This window comes from Platichthys flesus, chromosome 9 (assembly GCF_949316205.1).
Source record: "Platichthys flesus chromosome 9, fPlaFle2.1, whole genome shotgun sequence".
Classification (NCBI taxonomy): Eukaryota; Metazoa; Chordata; class Actinopteri; order Pleuronectiformes; family Pleuronectidae; genus Platichthys; species Platichthys flesus.
In genome coordinates, this window is record NC_084953.1 from 12,271,978 (window position 1) to 12,292,916 (window position 20,939).

General features: G+C 42.5%; 2 protein-coding genes and 1 long non-coding RNA gene across 4 annotated transcripts in view; 2 read left to right on the forward strand and 1 right to left on the reverse strand.

Annotated features, from left to right (window-relative positions):
• Window positions 1-437: 437 nt before the first annotated feature.
• Window positions 438-1,678, reverse strand: LOC133960358 (uncharacterized). The gene is made up of 2 exons (XR_009921918.1): window positions 1,585-1,678; window positions 438-1,304 (listed from the first exon to the last, which is right to left on the reverse strand). It is a non-coding gene; the product is annotated as an uncharacterized LOC133960358 (long non-coding RNA).
• A 6,920-nt stretch (window positions 1,679-8,598) lies between these two features.
• On the forward strand, window positions 8,599-11,223 carry LOC133960357 (claudin-1). The gene is made up of 4 exons (XM_062394886.1): window positions 8,599-8,959; window positions 9,346-9,510; window positions 9,996-10,074; window positions 10,183-11,223. The coding sequence occupies exons 1-4, from the start codon at window positions 8,758-8,760 to the stop codon at window positions 10,346-10,348; spliced, it is 612 nt and encodes a 203-aa protein (XP_062250870.1). The 5' UTR covers window positions 8,599-8,757; the 3' UTR covers window positions 10,349-11,223.
• Window positions 11,224-13,325: 2,102 nt separating this feature from the next.
• p3h2 (prolyl 3-hydroxylase 2) overlaps window positions 13,326-20,939 on the forward strand; it is a 55,507-nt gene continuing 47,893 nt past the window's right edge. For both annotated transcript variants that reach the window (XR_009921919.1, XM_062394887.1), the window contains exon 1: window positions 13,326-14,219. Coding sequence is in view for 1 of the 2 variants with exons in the window: in XM_062394887.1 (XP_062250871.1) it covers window positions 13,809-14,219 (411 nt within the window). In the remaining variant the exon portion in view is untranslated. The remainder of the gene's footprint in view (window positions 14,220-20,939) is intronic.

Sequence of the window (20,939 nt, forward strand, 5' to 3'; positions counted from 1 at the left end):
TCAGACAACCTTGAAAAAGATCTTTCCTTGTTTGGTTTTAAATGATTTCATTATCACACTTTTATTATTGCCACGCTCACTACCTGTTTTGCACGTTTTAAGCTTGAGGCTGTAAAAACAAGCATCTCTATACGCCTCCCTCAAGCCAGTGACCTTTTGGCCCAGAGAAAATCTGCCTATAAAGAAACTGAAGGCCTTTTACATTCTAAGTTGTGGTGTTGCCGGCTTGTCAGGGTTCATGCCACAGTTAATCTGAATGTTTGGTAGCTTGTCGACGCAGGTAATCCTGGTCAGTATTTGCACATTGGTGATCAACAACACCTCATGAAAGTGAGACTAGTTTAATAGAAAACCTCTTAACCGCCAGCTGTTTGCATATGTAAATACTAACTCCACCAATTCAAGCTGAAAGACAAGAAAGTAGTTCCACACATACAGTAGAGTGACAGGTTTATTTCTGTAGGAGCAGATACACAATCATACTCAGCCAAAAAACCATACAATACACATATACAACAATACACATCATATACTTTCCCCTTGTGTCGATTGATTGTCTTTACCTTGGCCTCCTTCTCAGAATGAATCACGTGCTCATTTTAGTTTAGCAGTTTCCGTGTACCACCAGTTTACTGTCAGAGGCAGGGAGCCTTTTTATTGTCCGCACTTTTTAATAAATCATTCCACTCTCCAGATAAGTACAGAGTTACACCCATCTTAGGCTGCGTGGAGCTGGTTCACCAACATACCTGACATACTGATGCTCCGGCTGCATGTGGTAACATCACTGCCATGCCCTCGCTGGTATATGTCACAACCAAATTACTGGAAGCTGCACCTCCATAACCAGAATAGTGGCTCCTGCTCCTGCTGCTTGCTGGGAGAGCAACGCCTTCAAAATCAGACAGGACCTATGTTCTACTTTCAATCACCCAGACTGGCTTCCCGGTACGAGTGTAGATACTTGATGCAGGCTATTAAAGAGTGATAAGACATAAATCCTGCCAACAGCGGACTGGGAGCTTGTAATTCCCACTGCTTGTTTACCAGATGTCAGGTTCTGCAGAGAGTGTTTGGCCTCTCATCCACTTCAGACTCATTTAAGTCTGAAAACGCCCCTCGACCTCCTCACGAGTCTCCAGAAGAATACGACTCCTCCATCCACAGCTCCACCGCTTGTACTGGGATGCACATTACACACACGACCAGAAACAATGACTGAAATTCTTGCCCACAGAAATTCCCAGGCAAAGTTTCTAGCTGTGCGGGTAACAGAAGTTATGAACGTACACCAAAAAAAAAACCTGTGAAGAGAAGACATGGGTTAACATTTTGTATGTCAGCATTAGGTACATGTTTGATCCTGCTCTTCCAATTCCTGCTTTATCACAGAATAAGCCAACAGAGGCAACAGCAGCTCACACATTCAGGTGTTTGGACTCTTCGCTGTGATCCCCACTGTCTCCAACAGGTGTTTGCTCTGAAAACTGGTGACTAAACAAAACTATTTGTTCAGTCTGTCGCATCCTGGAGCTGCACAGACTAAACAGCCCTACATGGATTCTTGCAGGTGATGGTACTCACCTGTCCCCGAGCTGCTGTCACCCAGAGGCCGCCGTGTCCACAGTGTAGGTCACATTCACTGTGAGTGCTCTCCCCCCGTGTGTCTCACCTGCATGGCAGGTACAGAGGTGAGTGTGGCTGTCTATCAACTCCAGCGCCGTGTTGAGACATGAAGACACACCCACTTGTTAAAGAGAGAGAGAGAGAGAGAGAGAGAGAACCTGTCAATCAACCCCTCCATTTGTCCCCCTGTCAACTGTCTCCTAATTAAAATGTCAGATAAATAACTCTTTGATACGTAAAAAACTAAAGAAAGGAAAAAACGACAAACATCTGAAACAGTGCATGCTTTCTTTCTTTTCTTTCCTCTCTCTCTCTCTCTCTCTCTCTCTCTCTCTCTCTCTCTCTCTCTCTCTCTCTGGGCCTGGCGAAGCCTGGGGCGAATTTTCAGGTAAAACCGGTAGAGGTAGTCAGAGAACTATTTAGTCAGACACTGAACTGATCCAACACTCAGCAGAAAAAAATACCCTTTATAGTAAAGAATCATTACAACAAAAATAACATTGGTACCTGGAAAACAAAATCAAAGAATAGACCATCCGATACTTTACATCCTTTGGTTTGAGGTGTAGAGATAATAATCAAGACCATATTTCTGTTTTGCTTTGTAGTCTGAGCACTAAATATAGATTAACGTCCCTTGTTCTACGTCAAGTATTGCCCCTGCTCTGACAGGGCGGCATCGCCTGCTGCCACTGGTGCCACACCTTCAACCGCAGACCTCTCCAAAATCTGCCCCAACCACTTCCGAGCAGGGATTTTATCTGACAGTTTAACTCCCTCAACTTCAAACTGTCAAACCTCCTTCTGCAGAGAAAGCTCCTCGTCCAACACGAGTCTGAGCAGACTAGATCTAGTGACTTCAGATCACGTGATGTCAGTGTCGTTATCTTCTCTACTCTCTTATATCATGCCTCAAATCTCATCAAACGTAGACTGATTCTCTCTCAGGCCGAGAGTGGCGCTCCTGAATCTTGGCATGTGGACAGCAAACAGCAAACATTCTCATTGTGGGGTGTAAAAGAGATTAAGCTGGCCGTTTGGCCCGAGGCGCTCGGTGCTGTGCCTGATGCAGGAATGACATCGGACAGGTTTGCAGCAGCTCCTCAGCCCACGTGTGCAGGGAGTCACCCGAGTGTGTGTGTGTGTGTGTGCCAAGACAATCCTCAGGCACTTCAGTTTGAGCTTGCACAGAGCAGAGGTTGTAGAAGGGTCCCAGCGTTTAACACTTCATTTAGTTCAGGTTGTTAATCCACTCGTCAGGTTGGAGTTCAAATCACAGAAAGACCTGAGGAGACTGGATATAGGACAGATAAACATATGATACAACTAAATGTAGTAATGATGCAGCAGAAAGTGAGTGTAGAAATGAATTGTCGGGGTGGTGTATCATCTCATTTCCGTGGGGGGGTTCTCTAACACTTACATATTGGAAACAGAAGGGTACAAGGGCCAATAACAAACAATAAGAAAAACTAAAAGTGAGAAATTAAAAAAACAATCTAAAATCTATAAATTAATATGGAATGAGAGAAATCCAATGGACATCATTAAACAGTGACATCCAAATTAAAACCATTTTTGAATATGCTACACGATGTTTGAATAAGCTGAATGAGGGAAGAGCATATACTTAAAGGAAGTGTATTATTACAAGGAGCCCAATATATGAATGCTTTTTTTACCAACTTACACAAACAGAAACAAGATAGCGACCATATGTAGTATAATATAAGGCTAAAATACTTCTTGAGAGATCTACATTTGTCTATTTATAAATATAAATTTCAGTATGTTTAATGTACAATCAGCTGATTCCTACTTGTTACTCACTACCAAGCGATTGTTAATGTCCTTCTCAGCACCTGAACATTTCGTTCTGTGACATGTGTTAAGTGTGAGACACAGTCTCTGCTCCTGAATGACCTGGTTTCTTTTCTTCAATACAATCAACAGTGAGCAGCACTCAAAAGGGTTCAAGAGAGTTTTACTGCTTCCTCTGTCAGACCTACTGTGACAAGAAGGGTCGTCCAATATCTGGTGAATTTATCCTGTTGCTCATTTAGTGAATCTTTTACCTGAGTGATGGAAAAGAGAGACAGTCAAAGTATATATTTATAAAACATCAATGGAGAAAAGAGGCAAAGTCGAGAGTCAGACAGACAGACAGACAGAGAGACAGACAGACAGACAGACAGACAGACAGACAGACAGACAGACAGACAGACAGACAGACAGACAGACAGACAGACAGACAGGCAGGCAGGCAGACAGGCAGGCAGGCAGACAGACAGACAGATTCTTAATTCGCACCAGTATGGAAACTGGTTTGCAGTAACAATCACAGGTTCTTTTCCACACGCCCACACCAACACAAACATCAACAGACAAAACAAACACTATCGCTGCACCTTGAGCAGCTCTGGCTTGACAGACATATAGCTGGATGTCTTGATTGTGTTTAAATACTTGACAGTTTGTGGAATAAAGGACATTTTGATCTGTTCTTGTGTAAGTGGAGCAGAAAAAGGTGTAGCTCAGAAAATGTGCCTGGGTTCTGTTGCATTAGGATGTAAAAGAGTAGAGAGAGTATTATCAAATATATTATATACGTCTAAATTATATAAATGACCTTGTGATCACAGTGAGATTGATGATCTCAGTATCTTCAGGTTGTCATGTTACTTGTGAGCAGTGGATTCTGTGTCAGCTTCAGGATCCTGTCGCTGTAACGAAAGTGTCCCAGTTTGTCCTCAGCTGCTCTTGGGGCTTGTCTTGCTCAGGGTGGCCACTAGAAGGCGTCTTCCTCACACAGTGTGGGTCACAGTGGGCGATGCCGCTTCATCTTTCTGACTCACTGAGCCACTTTTTTTTGTTAATTTAGAAAGTTGTATTCAGTGTTGTGAGGCACTGTGTCGGCTTCACTCCCCTGTGAGAGATCCTGAAACAATGTGAAACAGTTTTTTATCACATTCTGGATCTTATAGAACGACACCGACTTTAACTTACTCTCTATTCCCTCCTCTCTACTCAACAGCTCAGCATAATACATATTTGGGTATATTTCACTCCAGTGTTTCGCTATTATCCCCTGAAGTGACATGACGCTGCAGTTCCTCCCTGATGTGTGCTTCCTCCTTTTGTGTGATGCTGGGCAGCGTTAGGCAGCGTGTTGCTGGAAGCCATGCGGCCTCCACTGGAATCCTGGGAGTGAGACAGATCTACGTTCTTATCCCCCGAGGCAGTCACCATCTTATTATGCTTGTTCAAATCTGCTGCATTTAATCGAATCAGTTCTCTGTAAACAGCTCGATTGCTTCACAGGAATCAAAGTCATGCTCCAATTCACAGGACGTTCACATTGCAAATAGGATGTAAGAGCCGGAGTGTGTCTGTGCTGAGCATGTTTTGAGAAGCGGGGCCGTGTAGCTGGTGGAGCAGATACATGAAGAGGAGAAACTAGTCTGATCACATGTGCCTGAACAGCACCTCATACAGAGTTGGAGAAGCTCAGTGCATACACATACTCCTGGAATATGAAGTGGATCCTGTGCAGCAGAATAAACCTACTGACACCAACATGGCCCCAATAATAAATATTTTATAGAAAACAATGAAGAGTTTACAACTGATCTCAAAGGACCTTGGTTTCCTGACTAAAACACCCTTTTCATTTTGCATTTGCAGTTTCTCTTCACTTCACGTTTTTATATCCGCAGACTTTTGGAGGAAACAATCTCAGCCTGCTGATCTTTGATAAAGACTGAAGTCACTGCCTCTTTCTCTATGTGGAGGGTCACGTCTCTGTGTGTGTGAGGAGGTTTCGTCATGTGGCCTCAATGACACGAAGAGCCGGTTTTCCCTTGTAAAAAATACATTTTATATTCATAAAGCCCTCATCTAAATATTTAGTTTTATAATTGTTTTTTGATGGGAAAACTTGAAAATGAGGATTAAAAACAACCGTATGGAAACGAACCATCGAAAGGGTTAGGGTTAGTATGGATTGACGACTAATACATATTCAAATCAATCATTTATTGGGTGCAGGGTCAGGTAGTTTGTAAGGTTCCATCAATATTTTTATGAAAAATAAATAAAATCATCCACATTTTCTGAGGTAATCTTTTCTGAAAGTATATTTTAACATTTATATCTGTGTGTCAGGAACGTCTTGCTGTCATCGCAAGTGTATTTTGACCCTTATATATAAGAAGTATCTCAGGTACTTTTTACTCCCATGTGTCTTCATCTCTGACCCCCACTCTGTATGTGACTGTCTGTAGTAGGTGTTTGTATCTGCTGATCAGCAAATAGTCTCATCTGTCACAGACACCGACTCCTCCTCTGTTTTTGTGTCTTTCTTAATACTGCAGACTTATTTGTACAAACACACACACACACACACACTCACACACTCACACATACACACACACACACACACACACACACACACACATACACACACACACCCTCACACACACACACACACACACACACACACACACACACACACACACACACACACGCACACAAACTGACCTCTTCCCCTCGTTAAAGTACATGATGTCTGTTCTGTGGATCAACAGGAATCAACCTTTTGGAAAGTTAACTAGGAAGTTTTAGGCTCTATAATTTATATCAATATATTTATATTGTGTTTTTTTTTTAATTACACAAACGTCCTCTTGTGCTTGCTTTTGTTGATAAAGGTCCAAAACACCTGACACTATTTGTCTCCTCCTTAGGTTCAACCAAAGAGACAATCAATTCAGGGAGCTTGATGAATAAAATCTGGCATATTTAGAGAACTGATATTTATGACATTTTGTGCGGCTTGGTTGTATTTTAGAGGATTGTTGGGTCTTGGTGGAGGTATATGCTCTACTGAGTTTCAGTTTCATTTGAGTTCTTTTATTCTCTTGCCCTCACTTGCACCAGTTACACTTAGTCTACATGTTGATCTCTTTGTTACATCTTTACCATTCTCATCAAATCGTCCCATGATGTGAGTCAGTAATGAAATGTACTGGGCAGGGCTCAGCTGTCATTGTATCCATGGGAGGATTGTCGGGATGAGCGATGACACATTTTTCCCTTCTCCAATTCATCTTCACATTGTACCGTCAGTGAAGAGGAAGACTGTTTATATTTAGACCCGCGGTGAGATTATTTCTTATTGTGAATTTGTCACTTTATGTGTGGGGATTTATTTTTTTGTCATTTACCATGTGGTGTTGCCTGCGGGCTGCAAACATACGACAACAATTCCTTCAAAATAAAGTTTGTCCTGGACGAACGTTTTTTACAGTGGGTGTGAGGGAACTAAATAAATGAAGGGAGTTCGTGTCAGGGAGGGACACAAAACAACTTGCTTTGGGCGAGCAGCAGAATGTTTTGGTTGAGGCTCAGCTCAGGAATGGGTGTGACACTGATCCGATCGGACAGACCAACTTGGGGTGTTTACAAACTGACATCCCCCTTCACCAAATATGGTCAAATCGTTTGCTAATTGTCTGAGTAAAGACAAGACTATTTGTTCACATAAACAAGAGGTTGCTGCAGTAAATTGCTGAGGAAAGGGAACGACAATTGAGCGTGTTGACCATCACTTAGTTGGATTGAAAGGCCGCATCTTTCACTCCTGTTATTGCTCCTTTGCTTCTTGTTGTTGTTGTTGGTTCGCCTGGGATCTTCCAGGAACCATTTAAACAAGGCTCCGTGCTGCTCACGGAAATAACAAACAAAGGAATTTGAATCTCTGATTTATATGATGAGAAGAAACTTGATCATGTTTATTATTCCTGTCAACTTGTCTGTGTGGGTACCACGTCACTGACTGACTGCTCAACATAGGACCACGGTACTTTCCTTTGTGGCTCATGGTGCACAAGTGGGGTTAAGGTGGGTTAAAACATGGTATCGTGCAGAAAGATTTTAGGCCATCACTCACCATGTGGAGAAAAAAGACTGTAAATAAAGATGTATAATCTGTCTCCACTTCCTCTAACCATCCATAAATGAAGCTCAAATATCCAGGATTCGAACGCCATCATCTTGCACATCTGGAGCCACAGTCCCAGCAGACGGATTAGGGGCGATGGAGCTGAGGTAGCTGAGGTCCATTCGATACATGAACTCGACCAATTATGAGCCAATTGAAGCTTCTAAATCATTAAATGACTGTAGGTGGGGATGGTTGTTCGTCTTTGTGTGACCAGTCTCTCTGGAACCACAATCCTCAAATGCTGCAGATAGTGGATGGATGGATGGATGGATGGATGGATAGATGGATTGATGGATTGATGGATGGATGGACGTACATCAGTGTGATAAGACCTACCTACCTTTCAGTCGGTCCATATCCCAATCACTAAAGGCTGGATGCCAAAAGTCATAGTAAACAAATCAAACTCTTTGAACAACACATTGCATGAATTCTATCAGATGATTTGAAACCAGTATTATGAATAGACATGATCTGAATGATGTGGAGGGGATGTGAGACAGGGAGTAGGAACGTTTAAATGCTTTGTTTGCTTTAATTGTCTTTATCGGCCGTCGCTGAATGTTTATTTGCTATTTGATTGTCTGATTGCGACTGAGCTGTTATGTAATTGTGATGTGAGCTGGAATATTAGAGCATTTCACACAAAATGTTTTCATGAAATATACAAGCAAGTATTTATTTATTTTGAGCATGTGTTGTTAAAGTTAATTTGTCTACGGTGCACTTACATATACTGAAACTTTATTTTTATTTTTAATATGTTTGAAATGAAAAAACCTGACCCAAAGTAAGGGCTGCTGAGAAGTTTGCATGACTTAGAGGGGGAGTCTGCACTTTTAAACGTAGTCTGTATTTACCAACACGGTCTGATAAGACTTTACATGAACTTCCCATCATCCTCTGCAGGTGGAGGACAGACCCCCTGTGCGTCACAGCCCCTGGACCTTAAATAGACTCTGCGGCGGAGCGCGTGTATAACGGTCTGAGGAGGTGAGAGGAGCCACTTGGAAGATACTTTAACTTCACTCCCCTGTCCTCTCTTTCTCCTTTATTTAGATTTTTTTTTTGGCAATTTCCAACCAAAGTTCTCGGACTCGCGTCCCTTGCTGTAGCCGGGGTACACGATGGCCAGCTCGGGCATTCAGCTCCTGGGGTTCCTCCTCTCTCTGGTCGGTGTCGCCACCACGGTCGCCGCCACCCTCATGGTGCAGTGGAAGAAGCAGGCGCAGGGGAAGACGCACAGGGTGTACGAGGGTTTGTGGATGAGCTGCAGCGGCAACGAGAGAACGACCTGTGAATCCCACGAGTCTCTCCTGAAGCTGCCCAGTGAGTTTTTATTTTTTGTACAACATCTCCTCCAGAAACCAGGCGCTGCTCGTTGAGATGCCTTCCACCGACAACAAGTGGCTATAATTAGCCTCAAGTCTTTGAGTCGAACTTTTCTGACTTGGTGACATCGCATGAGGAATTTATACAGGATCATGTGTTTATTAATCCACTGCTGCCAATCTCCTCTTTGTCTATTTTGTACAATTACATTTTGATTTCACCTTTATCTCGTTTGCTCTTGACAAAGGTTGATTCATTCCATGGCTTAACTATGAGTAGCATGCTGTTGTAGAAAGAGACCCAAACAGAGATCATGTCCAACAATCTGAGACTGGGTCAGTTTGAAGCTCACACATCTGTTCACATCTGTCCTTCCTCTGCAGCCGAGGTGCAGGCGACCAGGGCCGTGATGCTGCTCAGCATCTTCCTCTCTGCTGTGGCCCTGCTGGTCTCCACTGTGGGGATGAAGTGCACGCGCTTCATGGATGGAAAGAACGAGAGCAAATCCACTACAGCAATGATCGGAGGAATCATGCTCGTGATCTCAGGTGTGTGTTTGGTGCTTTACAGTTCAGGGTGGGTTAGTTGACCTGTGGAATTCGAACTGGGAATTTCACTGTCCATTTCCTTTGCCATGTATTTTAAATGAGGTTGTATTAATTTATTTGCGGTCCTTCATTTGAGATTTTATACTACATAATTTGCTTTCTTTTAAATATATTAAGCTTGTTGTCTTTTAACCTTTCTATTCTTGTTTTTGTTTGGCCTCTTTATAGTTTTCCCAGTTAAAGTTAACTACTATGATAATAAAGCAGAGCTTGACTTTTAGACCTGGAACAATTAAACCAATTCAATGATTGCAGAAAAATAATTGGCAATAATTTTACAAATAAATGTGGGGATCAACATAATCTGACAGCATTATCCCACATGGACTTTAAGAAACTGGGATGGAATAATTACCATTATTCTGTTATTTGCAGTCTGAACTGATGAAGATTTGGGCTTTGATGAACGATCTCTTCTCTTTCAGGATTATTGACTCTGATCATCACTTCCTGGTACGTTAAAATGATTGTCCAGAAGTTCCATTCGTCCAATCAACTGCAAAGGTACAGCAGTGAAAAGAAGCCTTAAGTACACACAGACACATACATACTGATCTTGTGAACATGCACATGCATTTAAATGAGCTTGTATCTGTGTATTTTTTTTTCCAGCTTTGAGTTTGGTAAGGCGGTGTTTGTCAGCTGGGTCGGGGGCCTCCTCACTATGGCCGGTGGCACCTTCCTGAGCTGTCGTCGATGCTCACGGTCTGAATCACCTGAGTCCAGAAACTCCAACCTCCACCTGCCCACCACTAACGCCAAGTCCAACTACGTGTAGTCAGGGGCGGGGGGGGGGGAATGACGACGACACACAGTCCATCCAGGGAACAACTTGATTGTTGTAAATATACAAGCTACATCCAGCCAGTCAATTCCATGTTTTTTTTTAGTCGTGTCCATTTATGAAATCCTAAAGTTTCTCCTCTCAGCTACAGTGAAGAACACTTGTTTGAATAGTTTACAGTGGAGCTGTAAAGTTTTTCACTGTGTAGCAGGATTTCTGTACTTTTTTTACAATGTACTTTTCTAAACAGGTCATTTCCCTTTGCCTCTTCAGTTTTTCACAGATTGAATGTTTGTTTATGTTGTTCATTTCATGACTAAGGTTTCACATCTTTAGTCCCGTAACTCATCAAGTTGGTTTTCTACATTCTATGGAAATTACAAAGATCACAGTTTGTACATTTTGAAAAGAAAAAAGAAAATGAATTTGTTTTCAATAATGTTGTTGACCTTGTTTTAAGATTGCTTAGACATCTTTGTGTAACTCAGCAAATTACTGACAAACACATTTTGATTCTAGATAAAGATTTACTATTATAAATGATTTTAAATACAATTAAGTACACTTTTATATGTATCTTTGTACACAACACAAGGTATTTAATGGTATCTGTTACAATGGTTACCACTGTGCACTCAAATAGAGAATTTATTGGAGAAAGGGAGAGGATTTCTGAATAATTCCAGCTTAGAAAAACAAGTGTATCACATCTCCTGCTTAAATAGTGAACGATAAAGCTTTGTAGTACTTCTCACATCGCTTTGAAAATTAAACAACAAAAACAGATGTATAATAGAGAGGAAAGTATGGAGATAAGCATCATGTTATGATCTCTCATGGGAGTGACTCAGTGACTCACTTCCTGAATCCTGACAAGAAGTGAAAATAAAACTGGAGAAAATGGTAAACTGTGCGATGGAGGTATTTTTGGCAGTGGTGCTATGTAAAGTAACCAGTCAACATCCTGGTCAATTCAACTTTCAACAGTCTTTCATACACAGAGCATTTGGATTGATTCCACTCTGTTTTCAACTTTATTGTACATTTGAATTAAACCGTTCCTCCTCCTCCTTGACGAAAGTAGTTTAGCCTGAATAGTTGGACTTGCATGGAGTTACTTACTTAATACAGGGCAGAGGAACAAATCAAAGATCATTCACAAGTTCAACCAATTTCAACAACCACAAATGTGATCAGTCATTCATCACGTATATGGAATTCAATACATCTGGGACCTGATGAAATCTCCTGGAGGGACTGTAGTCTCTTCTGTTTGTTGAGTTGTATTGATTTTGTTATTACATTTCTAATAAACAGATTTTAAAATGTATTTTACAAACTTTGTACAAACAAGCAGTTTTGTTCAAATTAACTTCTTTGTCTCTTATGATTTAAGTGTCTATGTGCAATTAATGATAGTTATGGTCAAACACATTTAACTAATAAAATATGTATTTCTGTTAAAGTTCTACAATCTTGGTGTCATTCTCGTAAACAGCTCACATGTCCAAACTGTACATTTTGTTTACAGTGCACAGATACAAATAAAGTCTTTACAAACTGAACTCATCTGTATCAGAGAAACACCTCAGTAGATGTGAATCTGTTCCAGGAGGCCTATTTGTGAATCGGCCACATTATTCTACAAATTCACAAAAATGTCTTATATAAAAATGGTACAATTTCAAACGATGCACTGCACATTAAGAGCAGTGCATAGGAGAGGGTTAAGAGTCTTTCAGGTGAACGATGACAGTAAAGAGAAAAGTTAGTGGGTTTTTCCCTGAGACTGATAGGAAATTTCCTCCACATAAACCCTGTCACACACACACACACACACACACTCATGAAGAATGAAACAACACAAACACTCCTTATTGGTTCACAGACGTGCGCTACACCTGCTGGACCACATACCTGTAGCTTCTATTCTTTCTATTCTGTCAAAGCGGCTGTTTAACAGGTTGATGGGGTTTATTTATTCAACTTCAAACAGTCAACGTTGTCCTGGATGTTTTCATGCTGTTACCAAACATTTCCTCAAGAGGGAGACGGTGTATTACAGTGGACAGAATAAGACTGAACCTCCTGAAAAAAATAAAACGCCCAGAAGACAAGACTGCCAGTATTAATACACAACTGCATATCTCATCATAAATTAAAATACAAGCATCTTTCAGAAATATCTACAAAGCAACTTGCATATTTGAATCCTATTCATTTTTACTTAGTCTCAGTATAAATGCTCATTATTAAATATACTTAATCAAGTGCAGCAAGTTAACAATTATTTTTTTCATCTTAATTCCCAGGACAGCTGCTAGTTAGTTAGTTAGTCAGTTAGCTAGTTAGTTAGTTAGCTCGTTAGTTAGTTAGTTAGTTAGTTAATATAAACATAAAATGATGCCTAAGATTCCTCAGCAGAGTATGAAAACAAAGTTATAAATAATATAAAATAACTTTCCACAGACACATTAACTATAAATTTGGATTTAATATGGAAGTGGTTGTTTTTTGTTTCTTAGGCTCATTTGTTTCTTAGGCACATCTTAGGTCACTTTATTTGAGGGAGGAAACCAAACTTTATTTTCCCAATTTCCTCACATCTGCAGCTTTTAACATCTTACGAAAATAAAAGTATCTACCAAGCAACTCAAATATTTGAAACTTGTTTTTTTAAACTCCTATTTAGCCTTCCAGTGTATTTAACATGGATGGTGTCCAATAATACACGCTGATTAGTTAACAATTTGTCATCTTTAGTCCCTGGACAGATGTTAATTCGTTAGTTAGTTAATTAGTTAATGGAGTCAGTGAATCAAAACATACAGTTATTCATAAAGTTCCTCAGTTTGAAAACAAAGTTACAAAGAATATAAAACAACTCATCACAGACACATTAACAATAAATGTGGATTATAAATGTCTATTTTGTGATTGTTTTTAGTTTAGTGTTTTTTAGTTTGTTTTTTCAGGCACATCACGGGAAACTTTATCTGGAGAAGGGACCCAAACTTTTTTCTTTCCACTTTCCTCCCATCTGCATCTTTTAACATCACCTGTAACACAGTTTGAGACCTTCATTTTGAATACATGTGGTGGGGCAGGATCCTGATCAGCAGACCGTGTGGAGGAGGCTTCCTGCGGGGTTCCCTGAAGGACCCCCCCCCCCCCTCTCTGTGATGTCAGCCCCGCAGGAGAAGCTGCAGTTCCGGACACTTGAGGGGAGGAGTTAGGGGAAAGCGGAGAAGGGTCATAAGAAAATGTGTGTCCCCGACTGAAGCAGCGTTATTTCCGCCCTGCCCCAAGTCTGCCTGAGAGAGCGAGAAAGAGAGCGAGAGCGAGAGAGCGAGAGAGAGAGGGACTTTTAAATGGACTGACCGTGGAGCCCCGGTGACTGACATCCCGCTGTCCGCCTGAAGCTCGCTCCTCACGGCCTGAACCTCCGCAGAGGATGGATGTGAACTTCTCCCCGGCTGCTCTGTGCTCCGTGCTCCTGCTCTCCCTGGCATCCTCCGCCACCTTCCTGGAGCCCTGCGACCTCCTGTATGAGACCGCGGTGCAGGCGTTCTACTCCGGGGACTACAGCGGCGTGGTGCGGTCCATGGAGGCGGCGCTCAGCAGTTACACGGACGCCCGGAGCACCAGGGTCCGCTGCCGGCTGCAGTGCCAGGACAAGCAGCCGCTGGACGGGAGCTTCTCGGACCTGCGCTTCTTCGACGTGGTGCTCCACAGGGCGGCGTGCATGGACGCGTGCATCGAGGAGAAGCTGGGCGCGCAGTCCGTGCACAAAGTCAGCGACGATGTGGTGCAGGACTTCCGCAGGAGGATCCCATACAACTACCTCCAGCTGGCTTATCAGAAGGTAGGTGCTGGTGGTGGAAGGTGCGCGTGTGAATGAGCTCCATTGTTGTCCTCTCAGCGGGGGGTCTCAGGGGGGGGCGGCGGTTCCTCACTGCTCCAGTCTTCATCATCTGCTTCATCACCAGATGCTGAGCGGGATGAGAGGTAACCTGCTCCTGCTCCTTCATTTGGGTTACTGCGCACAGAGAGAGGACCTCACTCGTGTGCGGAATAACAGACACCTGTAGAGTGTGTGTGTGTGTGTCAGAAAACACGTTGATACACAGATGTGCAAGTTGAGAAACTGCTGCGTCAGCCTGCAGTTGGCACACAGCTACTCATTCCATTCACAAGATTGAAGCTTAGTAAATGTATTCTGTTGATTCTGATATTAATTGAAATACATGTACTTTACTCAACATAAATGTAAAGTCAGATTGCTGATACTTTACAGGATGTTTTAGGGTTAAACAACAAATGTATAGTCTTCAAGCTCAGTCATATATTCCAAAGGTGACTGCTACATTTTCTGTAAAGAATAAACAGAAACTTGTATCCTTAATCTTTCCCAATATCTACCAAGTGTGAAACCAGATTGATGAGGATTAGTCGCTGTAATCTCACAGTTAAGTAACGGGATGTTTCACATTCGTACAACAAATGTTTTCTAGGTTGAGGGTGTTTGTTTAACATGGCAAACCTCGTTGGAAGGACATTGTAAATAATAAATAGAACATATGTATTTAAGCAAGTGTATCATAAGCATTAAAGTACACAAATACAGTAATAGAAGTCTTTTGATCATTTGAATCAGTGTAGAAACATAAATAATACCCAGTCAAGCTAAAACTGTATATCTTAGTTCTTTAAAAGTTTCGCATCATGCAACAGTGTGATGTAGACAACACATGTCTTTGTCCAAGCAGCAAAAAACATGTCCCAGGTTGCATTGTGTTGATTCGACTTATTTACAGGCTCAGTCATCCGGTCGGAGCGGCCTCTGTCTACAGATGTCCATACACTTGTTTCAGTCCTTTGTGATTTACGGCTCCTCTGTGTGCGATGCTCTGTTTGAACATACCTTGGTTGGGCTTTTGTCTGCTTCGGCAGCTCCAGCTTTGTCTTTCCCTGTCCAGCCTCGTCTCTAATCCACAGATCATCTGCTAACCGCAGTTAGGTAGTAGACCCAGTTTGTTCTAATCTGCCACAAGTTTCTCAATCTCTACTCACTCAAAGTATTTGTTGTTGGCTTTACATTTACACAAAAACAGTGTTTTCCCATCAAGCCCTTTTTCTTGGCCAGGACGTGGCTGAGGACTGTGCGTGGGAACACACTGAACAGATTCAAATGTAATCACTTATTCAGACCCTCTGTGTCTTTATACTGCACCAGTCCCTCAGGAGCAAGAAATTCTGATGTTTCCATTCTAAGAATATTTCCCTTCAGGTTTGTGCATAAAGTACGAACATCATCCATTTGATGGATGGGTTTTTTTCCAAGTCGGAAAAACTCTGTTGTTTTGGCTTGATCCTGCATCTATTTGCAGGGATTTGTTTCCATGCTTTGTGAGGGGGGACAGATTTCCCAATGTCTTTGCCTGCAGAATGTTGTATCAGACTGCCAACTGATGAAAAGTGTAACTTGATCTCTTCAAACAACTTTACATTTGTCATGCAGGTGTACAGTGAGATGTGTGCCACAACGATACACTGATTCCTGCCGGGGTTTGTCTGTCTGTATCCGTCCCTGAACAGCAGAGTCAGGGTCAACCTCAGGTCACTTTGTTGGGGGTGAGGGTTGGAGGTGGTACGTTCAGTGTCTTGAAGTGAGGCTTAGATACAACAGTGACCTGTTAGTTTAAAAATAATTCACTCAAGCCGTGGATGTAGTTTATTCATTTCTTTTCTCACCTCGGCAAAAGTTAGCAGGTGATGATTTAACCCAGTTGGAGCTGGTGCGCTGGCAGCATCTCCTCACATGAACCTGAGACTCAGTCCTGCCGGTGACTGCAGACCAGCTTCCAATGTGCGGGCGATGACACACAGCTTCCACTGCTCAGAAAGTGGCTGGGGAGTTAATCGGCCCTGTCTGCGGGCAAATGGTTCCTCAATTCTTTTTTTCCCTGAATCAGCAGAGAAGGACTAAGAGCTGATGTTATCCTCACATCAAAGCGAACGCTCCTGTCTAGACACGAGCGCAGACACGGCCCTCACACAGAGAAGCTCACGCAGCTGTCAAAGATGTTGCTCATTTATTTTGCAGACAATTTATGATTCCTCCTCAACATCTGTGTGCAGGAACAGTGGCACATTTGTGTTTTTCTTGAATAAATGTTGAGTGCTGGTCCGTGTGTTTCGGCCTCTCCCTGTGTTGCTCTGTGCTTCCTGGCGTGTTGACGTCTTTACGAAGTGAGGACATGGCAGCACATCAAGGACGATCATGTTGATCTTAACATGGGCAAGGAGAGGCCGAGATGGAGCGTTCCTATTGGCCAAGCCCCTTAGACTGCGTCACACCAATCGGTCTGTACACATGTGTATTAGTGTGTGGCTCTCCTGTGTGTGTGTGTGTGTGTGTGCAAGGACCCTCACATGTGTGTTGATATGGGAGTGTTTGGTGGTGTTTGTGAAAATAAATAACATTCCTGCAGTATTTAACATTCCTGCGTCACACGCCCTCTCGCTGACAGCCTCTGGCACAATGCTGCCATTGGGTCTGTCAGAGTTCGGCTCCACAGTCGCCAACTGTTCTCCTTCGCTCAGGCGGCTGCGTATGTCCCCAGCTCGCCCATCGTTTAGCCTGGCAAATATTTTATTTTCCTGTTGTGGTCTGTTTGCTTTTCTAAAAAAAAAGGGGAGACACGCCACTTTTTGCAGGTATTAAAGGGAGGCTTTTGTAGCTGCCTGCACATGGGCGGGACCTCGATGACCTCCGCTGATCTCTGCCGCTGTCCGCACGGCTCTCACTGCAGTCGCCCAAGTGCTGAGCGATCAGAGGCCATGAACTGGCCTCAGGGGAGGGGAGAAAGTGTGTCTCCAGCTGCTGGACCTGTGATCCGACAGAGCTGCTATTTCAAGATTGTGTAAGGGCTTAACAACCTATGAATATATCAGTTTTTTATTATTGGAAATAAATGAAAATCAGATCAAAACCATTTAAGCCAATATACAAAACTAACAAAACTGTTTTCATTGCTTCACCTTTTATTGCAGCAGACATTCTCTATTTCCTATTTTCTTTTGGCTGCACGGAGACATATCATGTTGCTGAAAATCTGTTGAACAGTCAAATCCTGTTAAGAAATTACATATTTTATTCCTGAAAGTCTGTTTTGAACTGATCAACTTTACTTATATGAGGCAAAGCAGCGACTTGAATCTACCAACACTCTTCTTGTCAGTCATTACAAACTCAAGCTGTGCAGCCAAGTGTTCGTCAAAACCACATAACTTTATTATAATTTGTCGCAGGGTCCCAAAGTTTCCCACGATGCCAAATATGTCACAGTGAATTTTGAATGTGTATATATTAAGGGAGTTTTGGGCTTGAAAGTTTAACTCAGTGTAAGCTTGTAGCTTCAGTGAAGAGCTGGAACCACACGGTGCAGAATTAACCAAATGTATGATACTGTGGGAGAGAGAAAAAAGATCTTAAACATCTTAAAGATTCTCGGTGGAAAAGCAAAAATGGGTATTTCAACGTATTGACAAAACCCGTTTGGGTTTAACAATCTTATTCCTCTTTGAGACCAAATATTAGCAGGTGAGCACATTGCCAATGCCTTTGAGGGAGTTTGTCTTTCTGTTTTTGTCCCCCTGCTGAGTCATGTTTGACATCACAAACACGCCAGTGTTACATCTTGCAGGAGAGGAAGAAAAAAGCGTTGTTGCATGTTGTTCCCAATAACAAATGGCTACTTCTACATCAGCGGCAGGAAGTGCAGTACGTGTCCTACGTGCAGCGTCAGTTTCTAGTCTGCAAAGATTAAGAAGCAGAAGAAGAAACTAGCTGTCACTCAGGGGTATTTTCCTCAGTGTCGATTGCAGCTGGAACTGATTTAAAGACCTGTGACATTTGACCTGGGAGTGAATGCAAGTCGTATCCATTCTTATTGCAGACAAAAGCAAGTTGTGTTGTGCACAATCTATACAATCTTACCTCACAAGGCGAGGATAGAAAGCAGCATGTCATCCATCTTATTGCTAAACTTTGTCAAAAATCTGTCCTTTGAAATATTATACACAGCGTTAAACTTGTCCTCTGCAATCAAATTGTTTAAGAGTGAGATACACACTGTTGTCGTCTCGTGTGTGTGAATGTGCTGATGTCACAGTGAAGTGCGTCTCATTATAACCAGACTGTTATAACCACACACTTTGCTTCACAAGGCTGCCAGCAAAAATATAATTTCTGATCTTGATCCGGTTCCTTTCAGGTTTGAGGGCTCGGGACGGCAATTCCCAGTGACTAAGTGGGAGTGATGACGCTCCTGTTGACATGCTCATCCTGTGTGTTGAGAGTTTGTGGAGAGTTTGCAACAACTTCAGAATGTGAGCCGACTGTTGTTATTTAACACAAGCGTCATTTTTTTCTTCTAATTGAGTCATACAATGAAGAGCAGCTTTCTCGTGACTTGATTTGTCGGGGGAATCAGGACGCATGATTCAATAACCATGCCATCATCGCTTTGTTATGAGAACTTCAGTCCCGGGCCTCCCAGCACAATGTGGAAGGTGAGGGTGAGTCAGGACAGTCTTTGAGGACGACTGGTGTTGTGATCCATCGCTGGCATTTTCCCGTTTATTCCCTCTGCTTCCAGTTTAGGTCGACTTGAGCCCCAGGAAGGGATTTTAAACATTGTGCACATTTGAGTGTAAACAATGAGCAGATTTTGTATTGACATTGTTGAGAGTGAGTGAGTGAGTGTTTGTGCTGTAGATGAGAATCACATGTTGTCGTCATCTGCAGCCGATGAACGGGTACAGACGCAGGGAGAGTGATTGGTTAAATCAAAGCAGAAAACGCTCCCAGTCGCTCAGAGGCCACCAGGTCAGATTTGTTGATGTTGTTTTTGACAAAGTGTCTGAAGGAGACGAGTAGTAACGGTTAACTTAGATTGGTTACGCAAGAGTGATTCAATGAAAAGTTCTACAAAGCATTGGTGATGCGTAAAGCAGCTCAGCATCATGGACATAGATTATCTGCATGATAAAGCTAACAAAGCTTTCAGGACAGTAATATATGTGACCTTTCAACTCATGTGTTGATTGACACCAATCACTGGTGACAGGTTCAATCCTATCAGTGAGATGACTATAAAAGACACATCTGTTTATTTTACTGCCTGTGGCTAAAATACAGAAAAAGGGCTGCAATATTAAAATGCCTCCAAGTCCTCAGTCATTAAAAACTTCGTAGTATAAATCATATTAATGATGGAAAATGGAGATTCAGAGCTTTGCATTACTGGAGGTGACAAATATGGCTATTTCTCTGCATCACTTTCTCCTCTCCACACCTGTCGTGCCCTGCGGCTGCTCCTCTGGCCCTGACAACTGAGCTTTGCCTAGACGGCCAGACATTGTGGCTCTTGGTTTTGCCAAAGGTCTTCTGCATGACTGGATTTGATGGGATAACGCACCACAGGAATGTGGGGGCATGCTGTGGAGTAACACACCGATATTGTCCTCGCCCTGATTAACAATTAAATGGTGACGGGGAGGTGAAGCCTAATTCAGGATCAATCCTGAAACCGCTGCAGTGGGTCGTTTGCTGGGATGGGACGGCTGCTGGTTGTGGGACTTGGCTTGAAGGTGACTTTGTGAAGCGCTGGCATCTTTGCAAAGTGTGAGCAGAACAGAAGATCAGCCAGAGGCGGGAGCTGATGACAGTAGAGACATTTCTGATTCAAGCTCCAAACCTTCACTTTTGAAATTAATTGAGATATTTATCACAGTGACCGTATTCTGACCACAGTTTCCTTTTAATTTATGGTAGATCACAACATGCCAGGTCACACAAAGGGGGATTTGGACCAAGATTCAGTTTTGCGATCCAACCAGTTGGAGAGCAGCATGCATTTTTGAGTGTTTCAGTATACTTAGTTGGCTACTACAGATTCCTTATGTCTCTCTCTGTGTGTGCGTGTGTGCGTGTGTGTTTATCAGTCTGGCCAAAGACTCCTGGGTGTCTGTGTGTAGAAATCGAGGCTGGGATGGAAATTCCAGGGTTTGCCAGGCATCTGCTCAGTCTCACTAGTGACTTGAACTATGTGTTGGCTGCTACAGGGTACAAACAGACAAACTACCTCTTCATCTCATGTCCTCCTTTTGTATTTTATTTGCACATAGACAAAGTTTTGTATTTCTTGAATGAGAAAAGAAAGGCATCTGCACAGCAAATTCTGGGAAAATGTCTGGTCAGAGAACTTTTTCTTTAAGCTCTAGCACCTCAGCTGAGCCAGACACAGAGATGCGTTTGCATTCACTTTTCCTGTGTCTCATGAAAGGGATGACTGAGGTCAACTGTTCCAGATGCATCAGACACAGGATGAGGTTGAACCATAGCCCAAAAGCAAAGCCAAAGTACCTTAATTGACCCCTGGTGACTGGCTTCAGTATAGTTCATAAGTCCTGCCTCCTCCATGTTGGTGGATGGGACACGGAGCAAACTGAAAACTCTGAGTACACATCAAATCTGTTTTTCTCAAAGATGGTTTGTCATTGTAGGTAGTACTTATCA

Excerpts from the sequence above, each read along its gene's own strand:
- LOC133960357 (XM_062394886.1), top strand. The coding sequence starts at position 8,758 with ATGGCCAGCTCGGGCATTCAGCTCCTGGGGTTCCTCCTCTCTCTGGTC. Across the intron at positions 9,511-9,995 it reads AATCATGCTCGTGATCTCAG|GATTATTGACTCTGATCATC; the intron begins GTGTGTGTTTGG and ends CTTCTCTTTCAG. Across the intron at positions 10,075-10,182 it reads TCGTCCAATCAACTGCAAAG|CTTTGAGTTTGGTAAGGCGG; the intron begins GTACAGCAGTGA and ends TTTTTTTTCCAG.